Source organism: Anabas testudineus, chromosome 2 (assembly GCF_900324465.2).
Source record: "Anabas testudineus chromosome 2, fAnaTes1.2, whole genome shotgun sequence".
Classification (NCBI taxonomy): domain Eukaryota; kingdom Metazoa; phylum Chordata; class Actinopteri; order Anabantiformes; family Anabantidae; genus Anabas; species Anabas testudineus.
This window is the reverse complement of record NC_046611.1, coordinates 34,248,813-34,268,123: the sequence shown is the minus strand read 5'-3', so window position 1 is coordinate 34,268,123 and position 19,311 is coordinate 34,248,813. Positions and strand designations below refer to the sequence as shown.

Genomic DNA, 19,311 nt, shown 5'->3' with positions numbered 1-19,311 from the left:
ATATCTTCAAATGTGGCCAATGCCTTTAATTGAAGTTATTACTACTCCAAATGACATTGAAAATATCTTTACTTAAAATTTTTTAATGATATTCACATTTCAGATGAGCAAGTGAAATGTCGATAATACATTTCACTAGATTCTCAAATAAACTAAAAGCTCATTTTTGATAGAATGTAACTAGAGACACAGGCTAGTAAAAGTTTTATCATACATCGACCCACTAAATACACTGCTTCATTATCTGTTAGTTTATCAATGTTGTGCTTCTCTTGGTCATTTCTCTACTATTGCAGACATTTACACAAACTATGTATTTGTATCCAACAAAATATGTGGTTGTCAACATCCTGGTCACGAACGCAGAAGTGATGAAATGTTTCACATCAGATCTGCAATCTGTTGCTGTAAACCAGCAAAGCTCTGCTCAACACTTGGTGCAAGTTATTTTGTAACATTAAAGCTGCATTATCACTGTAACTGTATCACCAGCATCACAATTAACAGTGGTTAAAATACTTTCTTAGTGGAGGACTTTAAATGCACTGTAAAGTTTAAAACATTAATTTAGTACTTCAACTTGTAAGGCAAGTACTGTGTAAACTTCTGCCACCTGTAACTAAACCTATGTGGGCTGCAACTAATAATTATTTTGTAGCTTTACTTTATCATTTAGACAGTTATGATCTTTTGGTCTATAAACCTTGTGTTTATAGACCAAAAGATCATATCTTTTGGTCTATAAACCATCAGATAAATATGCATCACAACATGAGAGCAGTTACTCGCCAAAAAAGGAGAATTAGCATATTGTCACATTTGAGAAGCTGATAGCCATCAGATAAAAAAACAGCTTAAACAATTTATGTTCCAATTGGTTTAATGTCTGTCAAATGACTAGTAGTTGCAGCTCTTGAATCTCATTAAATAAATCTGACACTGCCAGGACAACACTGATCCTGTTTACGTCAGCCTGTACATATGCCCGACATCAAACTGAGTTCATGTTATGTTTTTGCGTACTTTGGTTACATTATAATGTATAATTATGTAGAGAACTGCTTATAAAGAAACACTCTGAGTTAATCATATTCATCACCCATTATATTTATATTTTTACATCATCCAGGTTATTTATTACTGATCCAATAGTCAAACTGCTACCCTCACATGAATTGTACTGAGATTAAAAACAGCAGACATTAGTTAATCCATTTTAATTGATCATCCAATAAAAAAAGTTAATTTGAAAGAACATTTTCATGACTCATGATTTCAGTAACGCAGTGTTACAGCCATTTCCCATGGAATCCCCCCTTCACTATTGACTGTTGGATGGTGTATGTTAGTGGGACATGGTTGGTCGTCCTACTGTGTTCACAGTTTATGTGTCAAAATTATTCAAGTAAAACTGCTGACTTGGAAGAATTCCTTTGGTGTAAGCTCTCAAAAGCCCAGGAGGTTATAATGCATCTTTTTTTCCCCGTCAGCTGTTCTGTTTCACACCTCAAGAGATGCTCTGAAAAAATTAGTCATAAATGCGGCTCACAATTTATATAAACGCCACTACATGTTCTGGCAATTATTAAAAGCCAAACAGCAGGGAAAAGGACAGGAATTAAGACCTCTTTGGCTTTCGATACTGGTGTGCATGATCTTCACTGAATACTGTGGTCATTTTACCACATAATACTCTGCTATGTTTCTGTCCCTTCAATGTAACGTTTGTTGGTTGTTCTCTTCCCACTGACTCGTTGCGGTACCATGGCTGTTGCATAGCACATGAAAACAATCTGGATACTGTAACAAAGTTAGAAGGAAATGGGAAACATCAACATGACTTTTTGGTCGCTGTCCATGTAGTGTGACTGTAGTGTAGTGTAGGCTGACACAGTCCCTTCCTCCACCACCATGTGTTGTGTTTAATGTGTTTTTAGATTAGTAAACCTAAGGAGAACCCACTTTTTGCAGAATAAAAAAAAACAAAACAAAACAAAGCTTTCTCAGTAAAAACAATTTCAACATAAATATTGTTTTCTTTAAAAGTCTATAAAAATTGCATAAAAAATAACAAATCACATAAAACCTCTAACACCTCACTGCAAAAAGGGTCCTGGAAAATAAAAGACTGAACAGCTGGGTTCTTCATATAAAGGCTGCTGCTGAGGCACATTCATGTATCAGCCGCATGAACAGTATGAGTATAACTGCTCTGCATTTTTTGCATCATGTAAAACTGCATAACTCTATATCAAGGGTGTAGGGGAAAAACTGTTTGGTACCTTCATAAACTGACATTACATTTTAGCTTACATGCTTTTCAGGTTCTGAGGAAACATGTTCTCTACAGTTCATGTAGAGATGATGTGAAAATTCATAATTTAAGGTCTTTGGGTTAAGGCGCTGAAAAGTGAGCTTTTACTAATTTGTTGCATTAGGACACTTTTTTTTAAATACATATACTATGAGAAAAAAGTTAAAAAGTACCATTATAGTGTAATGTAGTGCATTCTCTCTTTCTACATACCGTAGACACTTCTTTTAAAGGTGTGTTTCATGACCTTAATTAATTTGACTGGACTCTACCAAAGTGCATGATGCATTATTTATATTTGACGTAGAATGTCAAGCTCCACTGTTTCTGTTTTTAGTTTTCTGGTTTTAGATTGAGAACATTGTTCTGTTGGCCCTCACTGGGTTCACCTCCAGTTCTAAACAACCTCAAGTTTGATTTAGTGGACTGTAGTACTGTGGTTGGATTTAATGTTACATTAAAACGGCGTCAAACAATAATAAGACTTGGCTCAGTGTGATACCACAGGATCCAAGATAAGAACTATTTCTTGAAATTTTGACAAAAAGTCTACTAAGAGCCTAAAGGGGTATTTTCAAAACAATGCCAGTGTCCTTTAATACCTGTTGGTAGTTGGCAGACTTGACTTCATTTAACAGTAGTGAGTTAAATTAATTGTTCTTATGCTAAATGCTAAATGCTGGCAGTAATTATCTGCAGACTTTGGGAAAACCACGCAGGAATTTGTCCCATACTTTGTAGCAAGCATTTGTGATTTTTCTTCCATTTCAAGAACAGACGTTGGGCCTCATGCAAGAACCACTCAAACAGATTTGTTCTTTGTTGCCATGTACAAGAGATTTAAAAGTATTTGTGACATTCAGCTTTTTTTTAACTTTGATCTTTCTCTCAGATACGAAGGAAATCGTTTGTCCTATTTGTGCACAAATTATTTTGATCCAGTATCAATGTGCAATGTGTGAAGTTATGTAATTAACTGTCCATTGCCCCTGTATTGCATCATAACTGCATTTTATCATATCACTGTTCACTTAATTCTTTTATTATCTAAATGCACTTACTTATGTCTCTGATTACCATTCACTCCACAAATACCAAGTCTGTCTACTGGTTCCCATAACATTTTATTTATCCTTAGATTTGTGATCCCTGCTGAGAGACATCAAAGCTTTCTTGTATTTGTCTTAGTGTGGTTCTTTCCACTATTCCTTTCTATTTAGGCAGAGAAATGCATCAACAAGGCAAAGTAGCTTCCCTCTGGGATTAACAAAGTTCTTTAAATCTCTAGTAGCTCACAGACTGCCATCCACTTCACCCTTAGGGATGGAGCATTTTAGCAAGACATTGGGACAGAGCAGTTACTCTGATCACGCCTCACTGAGACATATGCTATTTGCACTTCCTAATAGCTTGGAGCCTTTCTAATGTGATTATCTGACTCCTATATTAGCTTCATTTTAGTTTTGTGAAATGGACTGTCACATCATTCTTTTTCTGATTATGCTTATGCCTGTGATAGACTGGTGACCTGTCCAGAGTGAACCCCAGCGCTCACCCAATGGCAGCTGGGATTGCCTCCAGCAATCCTACAACTTGTAACAGGAAAAGCTGACGGCTTAGGCTAATGGTAGGAAAGGTCAAATCTTAAAGATGGTTGAATCTGACCTGGAATGAACAAACCTCCTGAAGAAAAGCTAGAAACGCTTAAGACATGTTCTTGCATGAGGCCTAAAATCTTCACCAGGTAGACCATAATTATGTTTTTCTATCCTGGTCTTATCTGTGTTTTCATTACATGGCTCTGCTGAAATCAGGATTTGTGACATGAACACTACTCCCAAGTAGCTGGCATTCGTGGCATGAACGTCTTCATGAAAGTGCCAAATGATTCCATTCTGTTAGCAAAGAGCAGACTGTAAGTGGGCTGGAAATGATTCCCCAACAATCTTACCCACATTATAGTAACAAGAAGATAAATTCATATAATACAAAAAGAAACTCATTGTGGCTTGGTGTGCATAGCATATATATACTGAAGGCATGACATTGTCTGCTTAACAGGATTTAGTGTCACATACTGTTAGTTATATCTTGGGCCTCCACCCATTTATGAACTGCATCAGTTTCTTCACCTGCAGTTTGCTTAGCTTGAAGTCCTCCGACAGAATCTCCTCAGTAAGCTGCAGGAGTAAATTCCCGTCAATTTTCTCGGACACAAAGAGAGAAACAATGTCATCAGGCAGGCCGATAAATCTGAGAGACTTGGACACCTCTTCGATAGAAAGGCCAGCCAGGCTCGATGGGGGCTGCCACTGTGCACCAGCAGTTAAGGGTGGACAGTTGGTAGTTAATGAATGAGAAATGCAATAAATGTCTTTGGTGCCCTGCTCCTGTTGAGCAAGTGAACAATTTGTAGTTCCCTGCTTGCTGTCACAGTATAACTCCAGCAGCTCCTCTGTGCACTTGGATTTAGGTGTTCTTGGTGGTAAGATGGGGCAGGAAAGGCTCTGCTTAGTGTTAGATTCTTCTATTGGCTTGTCTCTGTACATTTCTGAATTGTAACTCGAGGATTTGGTACAGAACTGGTTCAGACAAGTTTTCTGCAGCCTGAAGTCCTTACTGCTGTGTGCGTGCCCTCGACCATCGAAGTCTACAAAGCTCGATGTGCAGGTTTTCGGGGTGCTTGGGGATCTCTTCCTGGGATAGCTGTAATAACTTCGATAGCTGGCTGGCAGAAATTCCTCCATGCAGTGAGATTCTCCTCCACTGAAATCATTTGGCCAAGACAGCCTGGAGGACATCCTGTCTGATGGCAGGCTACCACTGGACAAAGCAGCATTTGGCTCAGTGCTGTTGGATTGACCCCAGTTACAGGGGTAGCACACTGGGCTTTGCTCTTGTGGGTCAGCTGCTTCTTGCTCACATCCTCCACTAAAAGAAAAACATATCTAGTTGCATTATGTAGTATTTAGTAATTTATGTAGGCCTCATAAGATTCACACAAACACATATATACACATACATGAACATACATACATGAACTAGACATATTTTACAGCTGTTGCGGAATGCAGCTAAAAAAAGATATGATATGATATGCAGATGCAGGACCTTTTATCTGCACTAAACTGTGTTGTGAAGATTGTACAGAACTAAGGAACAGAAGAGGAAAAGATGTACTGACAACCCTTTTTTGCCAAAGCAAATATAGTCTCCTAATTTTTTTCTTTATTGTAATTAGGTCTAGCTGTTGTCACATGTTGGCTCTGGAATGTGTCCAGATCTTACATGTTGTGGAGGCCTGATGAATAATAGGAGAGGGTTGGACTTGGAGACCGAGTGTCCTGCTGCCGCGGTTTTGACGGGATGGGCATTGTTGGCATCTGTTTCAAACTTCGTGGAGGGATTGGTGGGGCGTTCAAAAGACGACATTCTTCCTTCACCTGAAAAGGAAATGGACTCTGAAACTGACTTCTGTTTTTGTAACATTTAGGTTTTGAAGTTATTTATAGTCTGCATTTTATCTATCTCCAAAAGCCATTCTTGCACTGGATTCAGATTGCCTTTCTAAGCATGAGGGCTGCATAAGCCAACGTCTAAATAATATTTAGCATTATCTTAACTATTTTATAATAGTTTCACAGTTTACTGTGTCAGAGCTGTGTTTGGTGAAACTGAAGCCTAGTCTCACAGGTGCTTCAATGCCAGCTTTTTGAATCTGTGTTATCTGTATGTATATATATATATAGCTTTTTCCCTGTTAGAAATGTAAATGAATAAATGGTATAAAACTAAACTGCTCTTGCAGTAACTAATCAGATAGGACTGAACTCCTCAGGATCACAACTTTTAACATAAAGCATAATACTCACAGCTTCAGACTTGGGTGGGACCGGTGGTGGAGTTAGGGAGACATCAGTGCTGGTTATTGCACCAAGAGGACAAGTGACCGTGTATGATAGGGGTGCAGTTGTACCGCAGCCGTTGTTGATGCCTCGGATTCCCTCACTTAAAGAGGGTTTTGGGAAGTAGCCTCTCAAGTTATCCAGCCAAAGCTCCTCATAGGGAACATCCGACTTTTTGAAGGAGGGTTGTTGGTCCATGCTGTCCAACGGCTCTGGGTAAAAGTGTTCAATTTCTCCAGAGTCTGAAGGAATGCTATCAGAGGGAAGAGCAGCCCAGTCTCCACACAGTGTCATACATCCCTGCAAGTTGACCTCACTGTTACCGTGCAGATTGCTGCCGTACACGCACACGGAGAGTCGATGGAAGGACTGGGTAAGCTCATCCCGGGCGTGAGTTAAAGAGCTGGGAATCTGCATGTGGCTAGGACACCCGTTGGAGCTGCTGCTTCCACTGCATGTACCATTCCCACTGCTTTTCTTAGGACTCTTACCATCATCATTCCAGTCAGTGCGCACATCCCGGACAGCCCGAGAATAGTCATCAATGTCAAACTGCTCCTGGCAGAAGGAGAACCAGCGGTGTACCATAGTGTCCAGCCAAAGCTCGCCTTGCAATAGCTCCTCTGGAATAATAAACCGAGGCATTGCCATATGAAAAGGAAAATGAATGGGGATTATTTTGTTGCTCCGCAGAATGCAGCACACAACCACTGTTTTTGTCTGAATATTGACCAATTTGTAGCGATGACCCTCCCGGATCAGGTGGAGATCATGCTGGTTGCGAGGTGGACTGCAGGGTACTGTTACATTGACTGGGAGACGGGTTTTCTCCACAATGTTCCTGATGGTGTGCTCGCCATCCTGCATCTGCAGCTCTAGTGGACTACACGTGCTGAACCTGCCTTTGCACTGGAAAGGCAGGCTGATGCTCTCATTGGTGCGATGGTTCATGCAGATCAAACATGGCATCTTGCCTCGTCCGATCTTACTGATGGAGTTGAGCTTCCCAATTTTCTTAAAAATCGTGTTGAGTCTAGATTTTTCTTTGGATGTCTTGGCATAGAGGATCTCTGCCTGGCCCATCAATGTCAGTTCATCGCCAGTGTTTAGTGTAATGTTGTAAACTTCTGTGTCTTCATTGCATTCCCCTGAAGCCATCTGAGAAGAGTTGACATATGTAAATATTTGTAAGTATAAACTGTGAGACTGGCACATCAACATTTGTGTGAGCCTAAAAAGAAGCTCAAACTAAAACCTGACCCCAGCAAAGGCAACATGTGGCATGTAGCAGTGAAGGCATGCTAATAGTTTCTGCTTGCCCAAGGACAGACATGGATGGGTACACAGACACGTTCACATGCACACTACAAAACATGACAGCCACCTCTTGACAGGAAGAAGACAAGCTCCTTTTAAAATGAATGTCTAGTTTGAATGTCTAGGACAGTCCATAAAAACTTGGGCTGGGAGTCCATGAGTCCACACTCATGATGGTGAAGTTGACAGCTAATTTAAACTTGTTGTGTGAAAATAAACCCAATTGACTCAAATACGCTTAAAATATATTGTGAAAAAATCCAGATCCGGATCAACCTTTGACTGGTATTGGGTAATCCTGCACAGACAAGTACACATTGCCAGTGGATCACTCATTCAGACTGTTAACCCTGTATTTCTGCTGTTTACCTCAAGATTGTCACAAATGCAAATGTTGCTTCTTCCAGTTGTGTAATTTTGTATTATATTTGTAGCTCCAGAACAAAAAGCAACACACTCTCATCAATGCAGATCCCTTCATTGTTTTTACAGAGGCTTAATGTCTATGACAGTAAGAGTTCTAGGATTAATTTAATGTATGTAATGTCAGTGGTATAACAATGTATTAATATGGTACAAATGTATAACTGAATACATAGTCAGAAAACAATATTGATTTTGTGTAACACCACAAACTCTTAAAACAATCACTGTAAACCCTTTAACAGATAAAATATACCTTAACATTGAAAGCAATTTCCTCCATGACATACACTCTTTCAGGGAACGCTTTGGCCACCTCCTCCACACTGTTGAAGTACTGGACTGGCTCCTTGACATCTCTGTCCTGCTCCAGTAACTTGAACTGACCTTAACAAACAAGGTCACACACAAGTTTTGTTGCAGACATCACAAAGTGGACCATAGTCCCACATTTTTAGAATCTTGGAACTGATGGTTCTCTTAAATTAACTGACAAAAAAATCAGACAACTTTAAGATCAATCTATTTAGATGTTGCTCACCTTCATAGTGTACTGGAATCTCTATTTTGGGCCCAATGACATAGTGTCCCTCCTCCAGACTGTGAGCAGTAATACTCGTCCACTGACGGCAGGAATGAATTAAGAGGTAGTCATTGTCTCTGAGCCCTTCAAGCAACTGACCTACACAAGTGAAAACAACCACTTTTAAAGCAATCAATCATTACATTTATCTTACAAGCCAAGAAATACCGTAAAATACCGTAAAGTCTAGTAGAGAATAAAATGTAATTGTAAATTTACCAAACTTTCCCAATGCCATTTTGCACAGTTAAAGTTTTAATTTTAACAAGTATGATATCTGGGACCATGGCAATTTGTTATGTTTATTACTCTGATAACACACAAAGGGAGGGAGGGAGTTTGGACTGTTGCTATCACAGCACTGCAGGTTGCTTCACTGAAGCCAAGACACTGGATAACTCAGCACACTACAGTTGTTATCGTCCATAGAAAATGACTAATGTTCTTCTACTATGGCTCCCTAAAATGCATGCACAGTGACGTCAGATGGGAACATAAGAGAATAAAAAAAAACTCTGTGGCCGATATCATCAAGGGCTTACAACTAAACCCTAATCCTTAACATACACTGCCTCGCATTCAATTAAACGTTTGTTGCCTTTATATGTCGTCCCTAACACTGATCATTTATTATGTTAACACTGTTGTGTTTACTGCACGGCTAGCATACAGACAAGACACAAAATAGTGTTAATAGTGTTCTGGTAAACTAACCAAGGAGATACACCTTTCACTTTTCTTCTTAAGGAAACGTTATTCTTTGACGTAAACTACACATTTGTGATGAAGACTTCTAAGTTATGCTGATAAAAACAACCGCTAGCTTTTCCCAAATACGGCTGCTCTAGAGTAAGTGTAGTGTACTGTAGCTGCTAATTAGCAAGCTAGCAAACGCTAGGTTATAGCTCAAAAACGTACTAACCGTTATCCACCTTGACAATTTGAGGCAACCTATAAGCGCTGACCAGTTGATCTAATGGCAAGGACGTCGTGCTCCATGTAATATCTTTTAAGTTGTTGTACAACATTGTTCCAATGTCCATTTTGCTATCTTACATTAGCCAACTGGACAGCTAGCTATGGGTAATCACGGTGAAAAAAGATTACACTAAGCTACCCAACTCAACAGTCTATCAACTGTCCATCTACCACTTTACATTGCTATGTTTCTTATTAATCGTCGCACATTTCCCTTTTCATTTTTGCCTCATTAAATGTCGCTCGCTGATAATGTAGCAGATCCATGTTTGTTTAGCTAGCGACGGCTAAATCAAGGCATCTCGTCTAAAGTCAGGCAGCCCAATGACGGAAATACGCATTTTTTTCTTTTAAAGCAAAAGCATTTTTCACCTTGTGCCATACAGGGTTTTTTACACGGAACAATACAAAAGATGATAACACATTCACTGTAATTCGTTTATTTACTTTAGAGCGTAGAGAGATATAGGATGCTAGAGAGCATGGCATTTGCGAATTGCCTTTACTTCACAAGAGATACATTTTGAAAAGCAGGTCCCGGAAGTTGCAGTTTGTTTGGCACTGATCAAAACCTATCTATGGACACTGATAAAGTAACACAGGCCAAAATGTATACTACTCTATATGAACACAAACAGGAACTCCAATCAAATCCTGATGAAAACATATCCGTTTCAACAGTATCTGTGTGTACTTCTGATCACACACTTAACAGTTGTATCAGCCGTCTGACAAGCACAGATTTAAAAAGCCTGATCATTTGTTTCTGAGGAGACGCAATTCATGAGGTAAAGGCTGGTCATGTCAGAGGGATGAAAATAATATGGAAAAGTAAATCAATACACACACACACACACAGGCTGAATTTCAACATAACTGCAAACAAGAACCAGCACAAAGCCTTAACCTCTGGTGGTGTTGCAAATCTAAATGTACCAACAATAACCGTGTCATCACACTTCCTGATTTTGCTCCTACAAATCAGCAGAGCTTCCTTTATTTGGTCTGTAGCCCACAGATGAAGCAGCGACTATGTCTTTTGTGGAAACTCTGCGTTGCTGGGATGAGGCTGTTAACTGGGTTGACAAACAGGATTTGTCAGAAGCGCTTCACATTTTTCTGTCAATCCAAGAACCAAACTCGAAAATTTGTTTTGACATAGGCTGTCTACATCTTCTGAACCAAGACCTAGATGCTGCAGAAAAGGTATGTCTAAAGGAATACCTGAAATATATACTTGTAACATTTGATTTTATATATAAATATATATATATATATATATATATATATATATATAAATATATATATATATATATATATATATGTATATACAATAGAATTAATATCAATCATCTAAAAGTAAAATATGGTTTGGATGTAGCAGATAAGAGATGAAAGTATGCGATATGTGAAAGTGCAAGTCACTGAGAAAGAAGAAGTACACTTTTCTGTTTCTCCTTTCTTCTAGAGGAAGTCACTGTGTTTTCTTATTTGTCTCAGGCATTTGATTGCAGCATACGCAAGGATGAACATTTGGCTGTTGCCTTCTTTCAAAGAGGAATCACCTTTTACAAAAAGAAAAGGCAAGAAAGTCTGTTCATAGAAACCAGCTGCATTCAGTTTTCACAAATTGTATTTAAAAATACTATTTAACGTGTGCTTTAATTGTTGTAATTTTGATTCTTAATCACTCACCTTTTTTCTGTGGGTCATTGATGCAGAATTAATTCATTGTATTATTCCAATTCAAAGGTTCGAGGAGAGTTTGGGTGATTTTCAACATGCCTTCAAAGCACTACGAGGCAACCAGCTGATAGATTACAAAGCACTTGGTCTCAGATACAAATTATATGCATGTGAGGTAACTAAGTATTTAAATACCTCAGATAATTTTTACATGTTCTTCATGTGATGTTTTGTCATTTACAGTACAGTAAGTATTAGACTACTTGTTTAAGGCTAATATTCTGTATTCTGTCAAAGAGTGGACTGTGATAACTAATGATTCAGTGGCAGTTTTTCTGTGTTCATTTGATTTGGCACATCTTTATTCCTTTCCAATGTTAAAAAAAACCAAAACAAATTCATACTGCCCAAGACTCAGGGGTTGTCTTAGATTCTGTGGTCTGCAGAGGAAATTTAAATAGTACCAAGTTAGTGTTATCTAATACAACACGATGTCTCCTTGCACAGGTTCTCCACAACATGGCCCTGGTTGAGGCTCAACTGGCTAACTGGGAAAAAGCCCAGGAACACCTTGTGAAGGCTCTTGACCTCAAGACGGAGACCAAGCTCAGTCTCATTGACAAAGCTCTGCAATCAACCCTGGTCAGTTATAATATAGTCACCTTTTACTTGTCGATTCTTGGAATCATGAAAAAATGTTGGTATCTCAATTCTTGTAACATAATTTTTAAATGCAGTTATATAATATAATCAATAATAAATAATAAATCGTGTTTGCTTTTGTTCATTTTTTTTTTTCATCAAAAGGGACAAAGACTTATATTAGTGTGTTTTTAAATAATTTCAATATTGTACATCGGTCTAAACTAAGACACAGACTACACTACGGTGTAGCTCCGTTTATTAGCACTGGCATCAGCAGTTAAACTAGAATTTTCTTTTCTTTCTGCAATACAATATAATAAAAATATGTAATATCCCTTTAACAGAAACAGAAACTTTTCAAACTAGTCGAGTTTCCATCAAAAGTGCTGTTTAAACCAAATAAGCACTATGTTGCTGAGCTGGAGAAGAAGGACTACTTGGGCAAAGCCAAGGTACTGTAATACTCACTACCATTATCCAGATGACCCTACATTATTTATGAACAGTATCAAATTGATATCACTTACAGTATGTACTGACTTTATCATGTCGTGCTATCAAATTTTTTAAAATAAGAGTAAATAACCATTTTTTCTTTTTCATCTCATCTTCAGGTGGTCGCCTCTGTCGTGCCCCAGGATGACTTCTCTGGGTTTGCTCCATTACAGCCACAGGTGACATGGCTCATCTTTAGCAACAACAAAAACAGCAGCAGAAATGGCAAATGATGAAAAACTTTCTCTAGCACATCAATAATAAATTCAGCATCATGTTGATCAACTTTAGGTATGGTGACGGTTTTGTTAGGTCAAGACAAGCTGCACTGGAATTTACAGTCATTTTTGTGTTAAATGAAACTGCTGCTGTGATGCTGTGCTGCACCATGTTAGAGACTTTCAATTTCACTGATTGGATGCTGTGTGTTCATCTTTCAACATTTGACAGGTAGAAGATGGTCCAACTTGTGAAAAAGAACCTGAGGTTCTCAGGTACAGCAGTTTGATCTTATTGAAATCACTATAAAATTTAGATCAGATGCTTTGGAAATATAAAAAGAATTTGCTTATGTTTGTGCTTTCTGCATTAGCCTTCTTGAAAGTGAAACTGAATGTAATTTACTATGTGATAAAATAATTTTACACATTTTCCAGCACTGTACAAAGAAAAAAAAAACTTTTTCCACTAAACGCAGAGTGTATGTGTGTTGAATAAAATAAAGTACTTTAGTTTTCATAATCGGCATGTATGTCCCATGTCTTTACAGAACTTTGCAAGGAGAACCTCACACCGTCCTGTTTGAGTTTGTTCCTGAAACCAGTGATGAGTTGGCCGTGGTGCCGGGCAACATAGTGTTTGTTCTGCAGAAGGGCGCTGACAACTGGGCCTCTGTGGTCTTTAATGAAAGAGTAAGACACTATTTACACAATCTGTCCATCTTCCCAAAAACATTTCTGAGAGCTACATTTGGTACCTTTTCCTCTGAAATACACATGCAAGCCACATAAAATATTAACCTTCAACTAATATACCTTTCTTGGAACCTCTTAAAATTTATTAAAGTTGAGGTTTCTTTTTTGTGTTCTCTGAATGTATCCCTCACTTAGAGAGGACTTGTTCCATATAATTACCTGGAACGTTTGGAGATCTCCTTGGCTTCCAAACAGAATGAGGTAGGGAATAAAAGTTATTTCTTGTTTTCTTGTAGACTGCTGTGGTAATACCTAAACACACAATACAATGTAGCAATTCAGAGTATCAGCTTTTTTTTGTTGGATATTTGAGAACGTCAACGCACGCACACAAGTGGACGGATGAAATGTGGCGAGTTTTTGTCACAACTCTTATGTCAACATGAAAACAAGGTGCACTACTTCCTGCATACTCCCTCACATGGCATCTTTATGTTGTATTTCTTATGGCATTTGGATGGAAATAACATTGGACAGAGAGCACATACATCTCCAAATCGAGCACCACCAACCAGACCTGAGAGAAAACCAGGTAAACTTTTTTTTTTTTTTTTTTTTTTTAACATTTGACACAATATTGAGCAATCTAAACCAGTATCCTCTGGACCAACACACCCCAATTCTGTCAACACACATGCTGCTGTAACGCAAATTGCTAATGCTATTTAAGAGCAAAACCTTTTCCCTCCATTCTCTTTATTTAAGGTCTCACTCCTGGTAAAAGCAGCAGTGGAAACATCCAACCAAAGGTACATGAATTCAAAACCCTGTCAACATGTCGACATGACTCCTGTGATCTTTCTGAGAGTGTGCTCTTTCATCTTTGCCAGGATGCACAGTCCACCAACAACTCATGTATTGTCAAAGTCCGATTCACATTCAACTTTGTGGTCTCAGTACCACGTGGATCTCCCTATGCGATACTGATTGACAAAATCAGTAAGAAACTGAAACTCCCTACTGCTTCAATCACCTTGAGGTACAGTGTACATAGGTTCCATACATCCATTTAACTGGTAGATTTTGTTACTGATGTACAAAATTTTATCATTTTTATTTATTTATTTATTTTTATTTAGTTTAACGCCTACAGCCTATGGACAGAGTGTAATCAGTGCCAGCTCAGAAATGGAAAGTGTGTGGAGTAATGCAAACGGCAGGCACATCACCCTGTGGTGTAAAACCAAAGAGGTATGGAATGGTTTGCTGTGCATGCTGGAGTCAAAAAACAGTTGTTCTGGTTGGTACTGCAACCTCCCAGTTTTGTATGCAACTTTACATAAGACTGTGCTGAGGCTATATTGCTTATAACACATTAAAGGTGTTCCACAATCTATTTGAACACTGCGTTTAAAGCTACAATATGCAGTCCCAAGCCTCCCTCTCCCTGCTCTGCTGGACTCTGCAATGCTCCACAGAGCTCTTCCCGGTGCTTCAGCTAGTCATCATAAAGGCTCCAAAGTTTACTAATCAAGTAGAAATAAAAATCTGCGACTGGTTGAAAGAGTAAGATTCGTGTATTTATAAAAGTGAGAAAAAAGTTTTAAAAAAATGTTTAGAAGTGAATCTCTCTGCACCAGCTGCCAGGCTGGTCTGAGAGTCTGACTGAAAAATATAAAGCAAGCCCAAATCAAGGTCAACTCTTTCAACTCATGTTATTCATGGTTGTAGAAACCAACTCATGCAAAGCCACAGGAGGAGATTCACCTGGTAGCACTTCATTCCTATGATTCATCAAATCCAGAGGATCTCAGTTTTCATGAGGGGGATACCATTCTATTGCTCTCTAGAGGTGAGACTCTGATCAATTGATTAATTATTATTATTATTCTTCAAGAAACAGCATTCAAATTCACAACAACTTTTTTTTTTATTTATTTAGTTAACCAGGACTGGCTGGAAGGACAATGTAATGGAAATACTGGGATTTTTCCTGCATCTTTTGTGGAAGACATTCCTGTGAATGGCTAAGTAATATATATATATATATATATATATATATATATATATATACACACACATACATACATACATACATACATAGAGGTGTCCAAGCTTCCAGTAATCATGAGTGATCATGAAGTAATATACTGAACATATGAAACTGCAAAAGGTGGTTAATTATATTAAATTATTTAAGACCTTGTGTGTTACTGATTAATTAAGAATACGTCCCCTCCTCTTCATAGGCAATGGCTATACCTCTCCTGCCTTCTACTGCCTTCACCACAGGCGTTTCTCCCAACTTCTGCTCTAGACCACGCCAGCTTCGTTCAGCCAGAAATGATGCTGAAAATAGAAATGAAAAAAGTGTCACTGTAACATAGTAATTCTAAACATCTCTGTATTTAATTTACACTGTATAATGCTGCAGAGTGTAAAAATGTATTTGTGCAAAATTCTACAATACAGTAGATGAAAGAATGTCTAGAAATTAAACCGAACAATGTGTTCATGCAATGTCAGAAATCTCTCACTGTTTCATACCAGCTGAGTTTGTGTTGGCCACAGTCATTGTCTGGTTCCGGAGGACCACAGAGAAGTCATAGTAAGATTCTGCAGGCTCACTGTTCAACAGGTTGTGGCTTCGCAGAGCTCCAGTGATTAAAGACACATCAGTCTCATCATCCTCTTGCTGATTAGGCAAAGGCACATGACTTTGTCCACCTAGAGCATGTTTGTGATAAATTACAAAAATAGTGAAAGACGTCAGTAACCATCATCTCATCGCAAAATGTTGTACGGATTTAGGGCAAGGGTGGTTTACTAATTATTATATTCACATAATAGTTAAGGATTGGTTTTCATCTCTCTGATAATGTCTACTGTGGTGTACCACAAGGCTCCTATACTTTGTCTGTGTACTATGTCTTACTGTATATTATATGTCAACACTGCAGCCTGTTTCTGGAAAACAAAACATCGCTTACCACTTCTATGCTGACGATACACCATTGTATTTCCTAAAACTTGTTTTAAATACATAAAATGCTGGGTGACAAGAACCTAGTTGCAGCTACATGAAAGCAAGAAATAATAATAATATAGGACCTGAGAGCTTCTTGGCGCTCTTTTTCCCCTCAACATAAAACACTTGAAAAAAGCAGATTTGAGCATTTCGGATGTGAATCAATCGCAGCCTAACCTGATAAGAGATGTCGGAAGTCTGTGACATATTCCTCAGACCACCCTCTGTTCTTGTTGCAGGCCACCTCCATCTCAAATGGTGTTACTACAGGTTTGTAGAACTCACCTGAGTCCAACAGTGAGTTTTCAGGACATGCAATTAACACAAAAATATCAATTTCAAGAAAGTTTGCAAGTTTGGGTACATTTAGTTTCCCCATGGCAAACGTGTAGCTCTTCTTGCCAGCCCTGCGAATGATCTCCTTCAGCCGCTGGAGGATAGCAAGGTAGTCAGCCACCCCCAATGTGCCAACCAGGATGCCAACCACACTGGCATCTTTGGCCCTTTCTATGGCGTAATATCGCTTCATCAGAACGCGGTTGATGCTTACTGACTCAGGCCTTCCCACCATTGTTGTGGGGTCAAAAGAGCAAAATGAGCAGTGGTTCCAAGTCATCATAAAGTTTCTAAGGGTTGCTCCCTCCTGGCCCACATAGAATATAGTGTAATCCATTATGCTTGAACCACTTTTTAAGGAGTACTGCCTTCCAAACTGACAAATAACCTGGTTGTTGTCTTGCTCTGATAAACAGGTGTCATTATGTTGTCTTTTAAACCGGCCGTGGCTGTAACACTGCTCCCCTTCGACAACAAGTTCTGAGGTGACAAGGTTTGGATACTCAGGAGTCAGGAGAGCCAGAAGATCATCTAAAAAAAATGTATAAAATAAAATAAGTAAATAAATAAATATAATATGTATATATAGATAGATTTGTTTTTTTCAGTTAAGGACAGGGAAATTATTAACATGGACTGAACCTGATAGACTGATCACTGTGGGTTATCTTACTTATAGCATGAACATAGTTGACATCATATAGGATGATGGTGTGACTCTGGGTGTCAGGGTAGAGTTCTCTAAAGGCCAAAGCACATTTCTCCACATCCACTGGCCTTTTCTCAAAGACGTACATCAAGGGCAGTCTGTTGGAGGGGCTCAGGCAAGCACTGCCATAGTGCACAATGCAGTCAGCTCCAACGTGTTCTGCAGCTACCTCATCCACACAGCAACTGCCAAAGAGTTCAATACAAATTTGGATTGTATGCCAAAGCAAAAAACAACATTAAACTAACTGACAGCTAGGCCACATAAAGTGTTTAATCCCCATTTTATTCCCTTATTCGTGGTTAAATAAAAGTGCCAAATAATACATATGCACAGCGCGTTACTAAAACATGGCAACACTATCACATGGTTGTACTGATCAGTCATTAAGAAATAAACACATCTTAAAGCAGTAAATGCCTGCACCTCACTTTACTTCACCCATGTCGCATGTGTGCATCATTATGTCTTCTTAGTGTTACCTGCCATAAGATGTATCTCCCAAAATGAATGGTTTGGCATTACTGCTTCTCTCTATCTCTGCTGCTACTGCCACTGAATCCACCAGCAGCTCATCAGGAAACTGCAGAGCAACCTATGAACATTAAACAACCAAACTGTTAGAAAGTTTGTTGAACATGTACGTGGCCATTCTACATTGTCTCACTGATTAATTTATTTATGCGTCCTCACCTTTTTAAATTGGTGCTGAGTGATAAAGTCACAGGTTTTTTTGATGTCATACAACTCTTCAAGTTTTTCTGGAGCTGCATTTGTTTTCACCGCAACATCTACCACACGCTGAATTACCATTTCTGAGCTGCTACTGAATGCATCAGCCATTACTGCACTGGGAGCACTCAACAGCACCTGCAATCATAGAGGAACCTTGTCATCAGCTTTGGTGGCAAATCAACCAAGAAAATCAAAGTACAACAAACAATTCTGAATGATACTGAGGTTGGCATCTAATTCACATTTAGAGGATAAAGTTGAAATCCCTGACGTTTATATCCAGCAAACCTGGACTTAATTAGGAATTACATTCCTGTAACTCTTAATAGCACCATATTATATTTGTGAAACATGCTAGACTTTGTTTTGTGTGATCTAGATGGGTAAGACATCTAGAAACGAATCTTTACACTCCCCTGATAATCTAGTCCAGATTTGACTTAAAGTTCATGAAACAAATCTGAAAATAGGTTTTTAAACCGGTTTACTGGGGTCAATCGAGTACGCAGTTCAGTCCAACTTATCAATTTAAACATCCTTTAAAGAAATATGCGGCCCATTGATTGGTTGGTTGTGTGGACTAATTGCCATTTTTCTCTACCGTCATCCATAGAAAAAAGAATAAGCGCAGGAAGAGGTTCTTCGAGGTTTCAAACGGCCTTTTTAACGACTTTGCCTAGAATGTCTCTAGGAATTTCACAACAAATTCAACAAGCGGAGAAGCAGCTGCCCTTCCCAAAACGAATCGATGCAGATCGTTGGCTAAATGCGGGACTGGCTGAATAAATAGAGACATGGTGCAGCCAACCCCTTGAATACACGGTAAACTGGAAGTTGTGCTGCTTTCTTACAAGATCATACGACATATCGTACAACGTGTAACGCTACAGATGACATCATTACCTCTCTACTACAACGTTACCGTGCTCGCTTAGCTGCAAGCGAAAGCTTATTTGGCTACTGAAATATCTGAGCCAATACAAACTATTACATACAACTTCATTTCTTGACAACGCACATGTAAACTTACGGTTCATGCGGGTAGTGTTGGTATTAAAACCCTCTTTCACACGTGTAGACCATTAGACCCAGTTATTTCCGCTAGGACAAATACTTCCGGTTAAAATGTTCCGAAATAAAGGTCACTGTCAACTTACGACATTATAAACTTAGTTATTTTCTGGGATTATTTACCTCAACACAACGTACTTTTTCTCCTTCTTACAAAAAACACACACATATA

At 38.7% G+C, this 19,311-nt stretch overlaps 3 protein-coding genes across 6 annotated transcripts; 1 reads left to right on the top strand and 2 right to left on the bottom strand.

Annotated features, from left to right (window-relative positions):
• Positions 1 to 862: 862 nt before the first annotated feature.
• garem (GRB2 associated, regulator of MAPK1) lies at positions 863 to 9,832 on the bottom strand. Its single transcript, XM_026363186.1, has 6 exons — positions 9,465 to 9,832; positions 8,501 to 8,641; positions 8,216 to 8,346; positions 6,187 to 7,377; positions 5,603 to 5,757; positions 863 to 5,245 (listed from the first exon to the last, which is right to left on the bottom strand). The coding sequence occupies exons 1-6, from the start codon at positions 9,583 to 9,585 to the stop codon at positions 4,399 to 4,401; spliced, it is 2,586 nt and encodes an 861-aa protein (XP_026218971.1). The 5' UTR covers positions 9,586 to 9,832; the 3' UTR covers positions 863 to 4,398.
• Positions 9,833 to 10,515: 683 nt separating this feature from the next.
• ncf2 (neutrophil cytosolic factor 2) lies at positions 10,516 to 17,152 on the top strand. Of its 4 annotated transcripts, none has more exons than XM_026361565.1 (16): positions 10,516 to 10,726; positions 11,021 to 11,103; positions 11,273 to 11,381; positions 11,714 to 11,848; positions 12,196 to 12,303; positions 12,466 to 12,525; positions 12,797 to 12,840; positions 13,116 to 13,257; positions 13,456 to 13,521; positions 13,798 to 13,852; positions 14,026 to 14,069; positions 14,151 to 14,299; positions 14,400 to 14,511; positions 14,992 to 15,112; positions 15,203 to 15,279; positions 15,510 to 15,780. In XM_026361565.1, exons 1-16 carry the CDS (start codon positions 10,553 to 10,555, stop codon positions 15,645 to 15,647), a joined length of 1,617 nt encoding a protein of 538 aa, XP_026217350.1. In that variant the 5' UTR covers positions 10,516 to 10,552; the 3' UTR covers positions 15,648 to 15,780. The 4 variants fall into 4 exon arrangements, with proteins under 4 accessions (XP_026217350.1, XP_026217353.1, XP_026217351.1 ...); XM_026361568.1 differs by lacking the exon at positions 15,510 to 15,780 and adding an exon at positions 17,041 to 17,152 and having other exon boundaries at positions 10,517 to 10,726; positions 15,203 to 15,291; XM_026361566.1 differs by having other exon boundaries at positions 10,517 to 10,726; positions 15,203 to 15,286.
• Positions 15,845 to 19,199, bottom strand: dph2 (diphthamide biosynthesis 2). The gene is made up of 5 exons (XM_026361570.1): positions 19,099 to 19,199; positions 18,027 to 18,203; positions 17,816 to 17,928; positions 17,298 to 17,518; positions 15,845 to 17,155 (listed from the first exon to the last, which is right to left on the bottom strand). The coding sequence occupies exons 2-5, from the start codon at positions 18,174 to 18,176 to the stop codon at positions 16,461 to 16,463; spliced, it is 1,179 nt and encodes a 392-aa protein (XP_026217355.1). The 5' UTR covers positions 18,177 to 18,203; positions 19,099 to 19,199; the 3' UTR covers positions 15,845 to 16,460.
• Between the last annotated feature and the right edge of the window lie 112 nt (positions 19,200 to 19,311).

What these genes read in the sequence shown, in the direction of transcription:
- dph2 (XM_026361570.1), bottom strand. Translation starts at nt 18,176, where the DNA reads ATGGCTGATGCATTCAGTAGCAGCTCAGAAATGGTAATTCAGCGTGTG. An exon ending in CTCAGCACCAATTTAAAAAG is followed by an intron (nt 17,929 to 18,026) that starts GTGAGGACGCAT and finishes TAATGTTCATAG; the next exon opens with GTTGCTCTGCAGTTTCCTGA. An exon ending in GGAGATACATCTTATGGCAG is followed by an intron (nt 17,519 to 17,815) that starts GTAACACTAAGA and finishes ACTCTTTGGCAG; the next exon opens with TTGCTGTGTGGATGAGGTAG.
- garem (XM_026363186.1), bottom strand. Translation starts at nt 9,585, where the DNA reads ATGGACATTGGAACAATGTTGTACAACAACTTAAAAGATATTACATGG. An exon ending in AATTGTCAAGGTGGATAACG is followed by an intron (nt 8,642 to 9,464) that starts GTTAGTACGTTT and finishes TCACTTGTGTAG; the next exon opens with GTCAGTTGCTTGAAGGGCTC. An exon ending in AAATTGCTTTCAATGTTAAG is followed by an intron (nt 7,378 to 8,215) that starts GTATATTTTATC and finishes AACTCTTCTCAG; the next exon opens with ATGGCTTCAGGGGAATGCAA.
- ncf2 (XM_026361565.1), top strand. Translation starts at nt 10,553, where the DNA reads ATGTCTTTTGTGGAAACTCTGCGTTGCTGGGATGAGGCTGTTAACTGG. An exon ending in ACCTTTTACAAAAAGAAAAG is followed by an intron (nt 11,104 to 11,272) that starts GCAAGAAAGTCT and finishes TCCAATTCAAAG; the next exon opens with GTTCGAGGAGAGTTTGGGTG. An exon ending in CAGACCTGAGAGAAAACCAG is followed by an intron (nt 13,853 to 14,025) that starts GTAAACTTTTTT and finishes TCTTTATTTAAG; the next exon opens with GTCTCACTCCTGGTAAAAGC.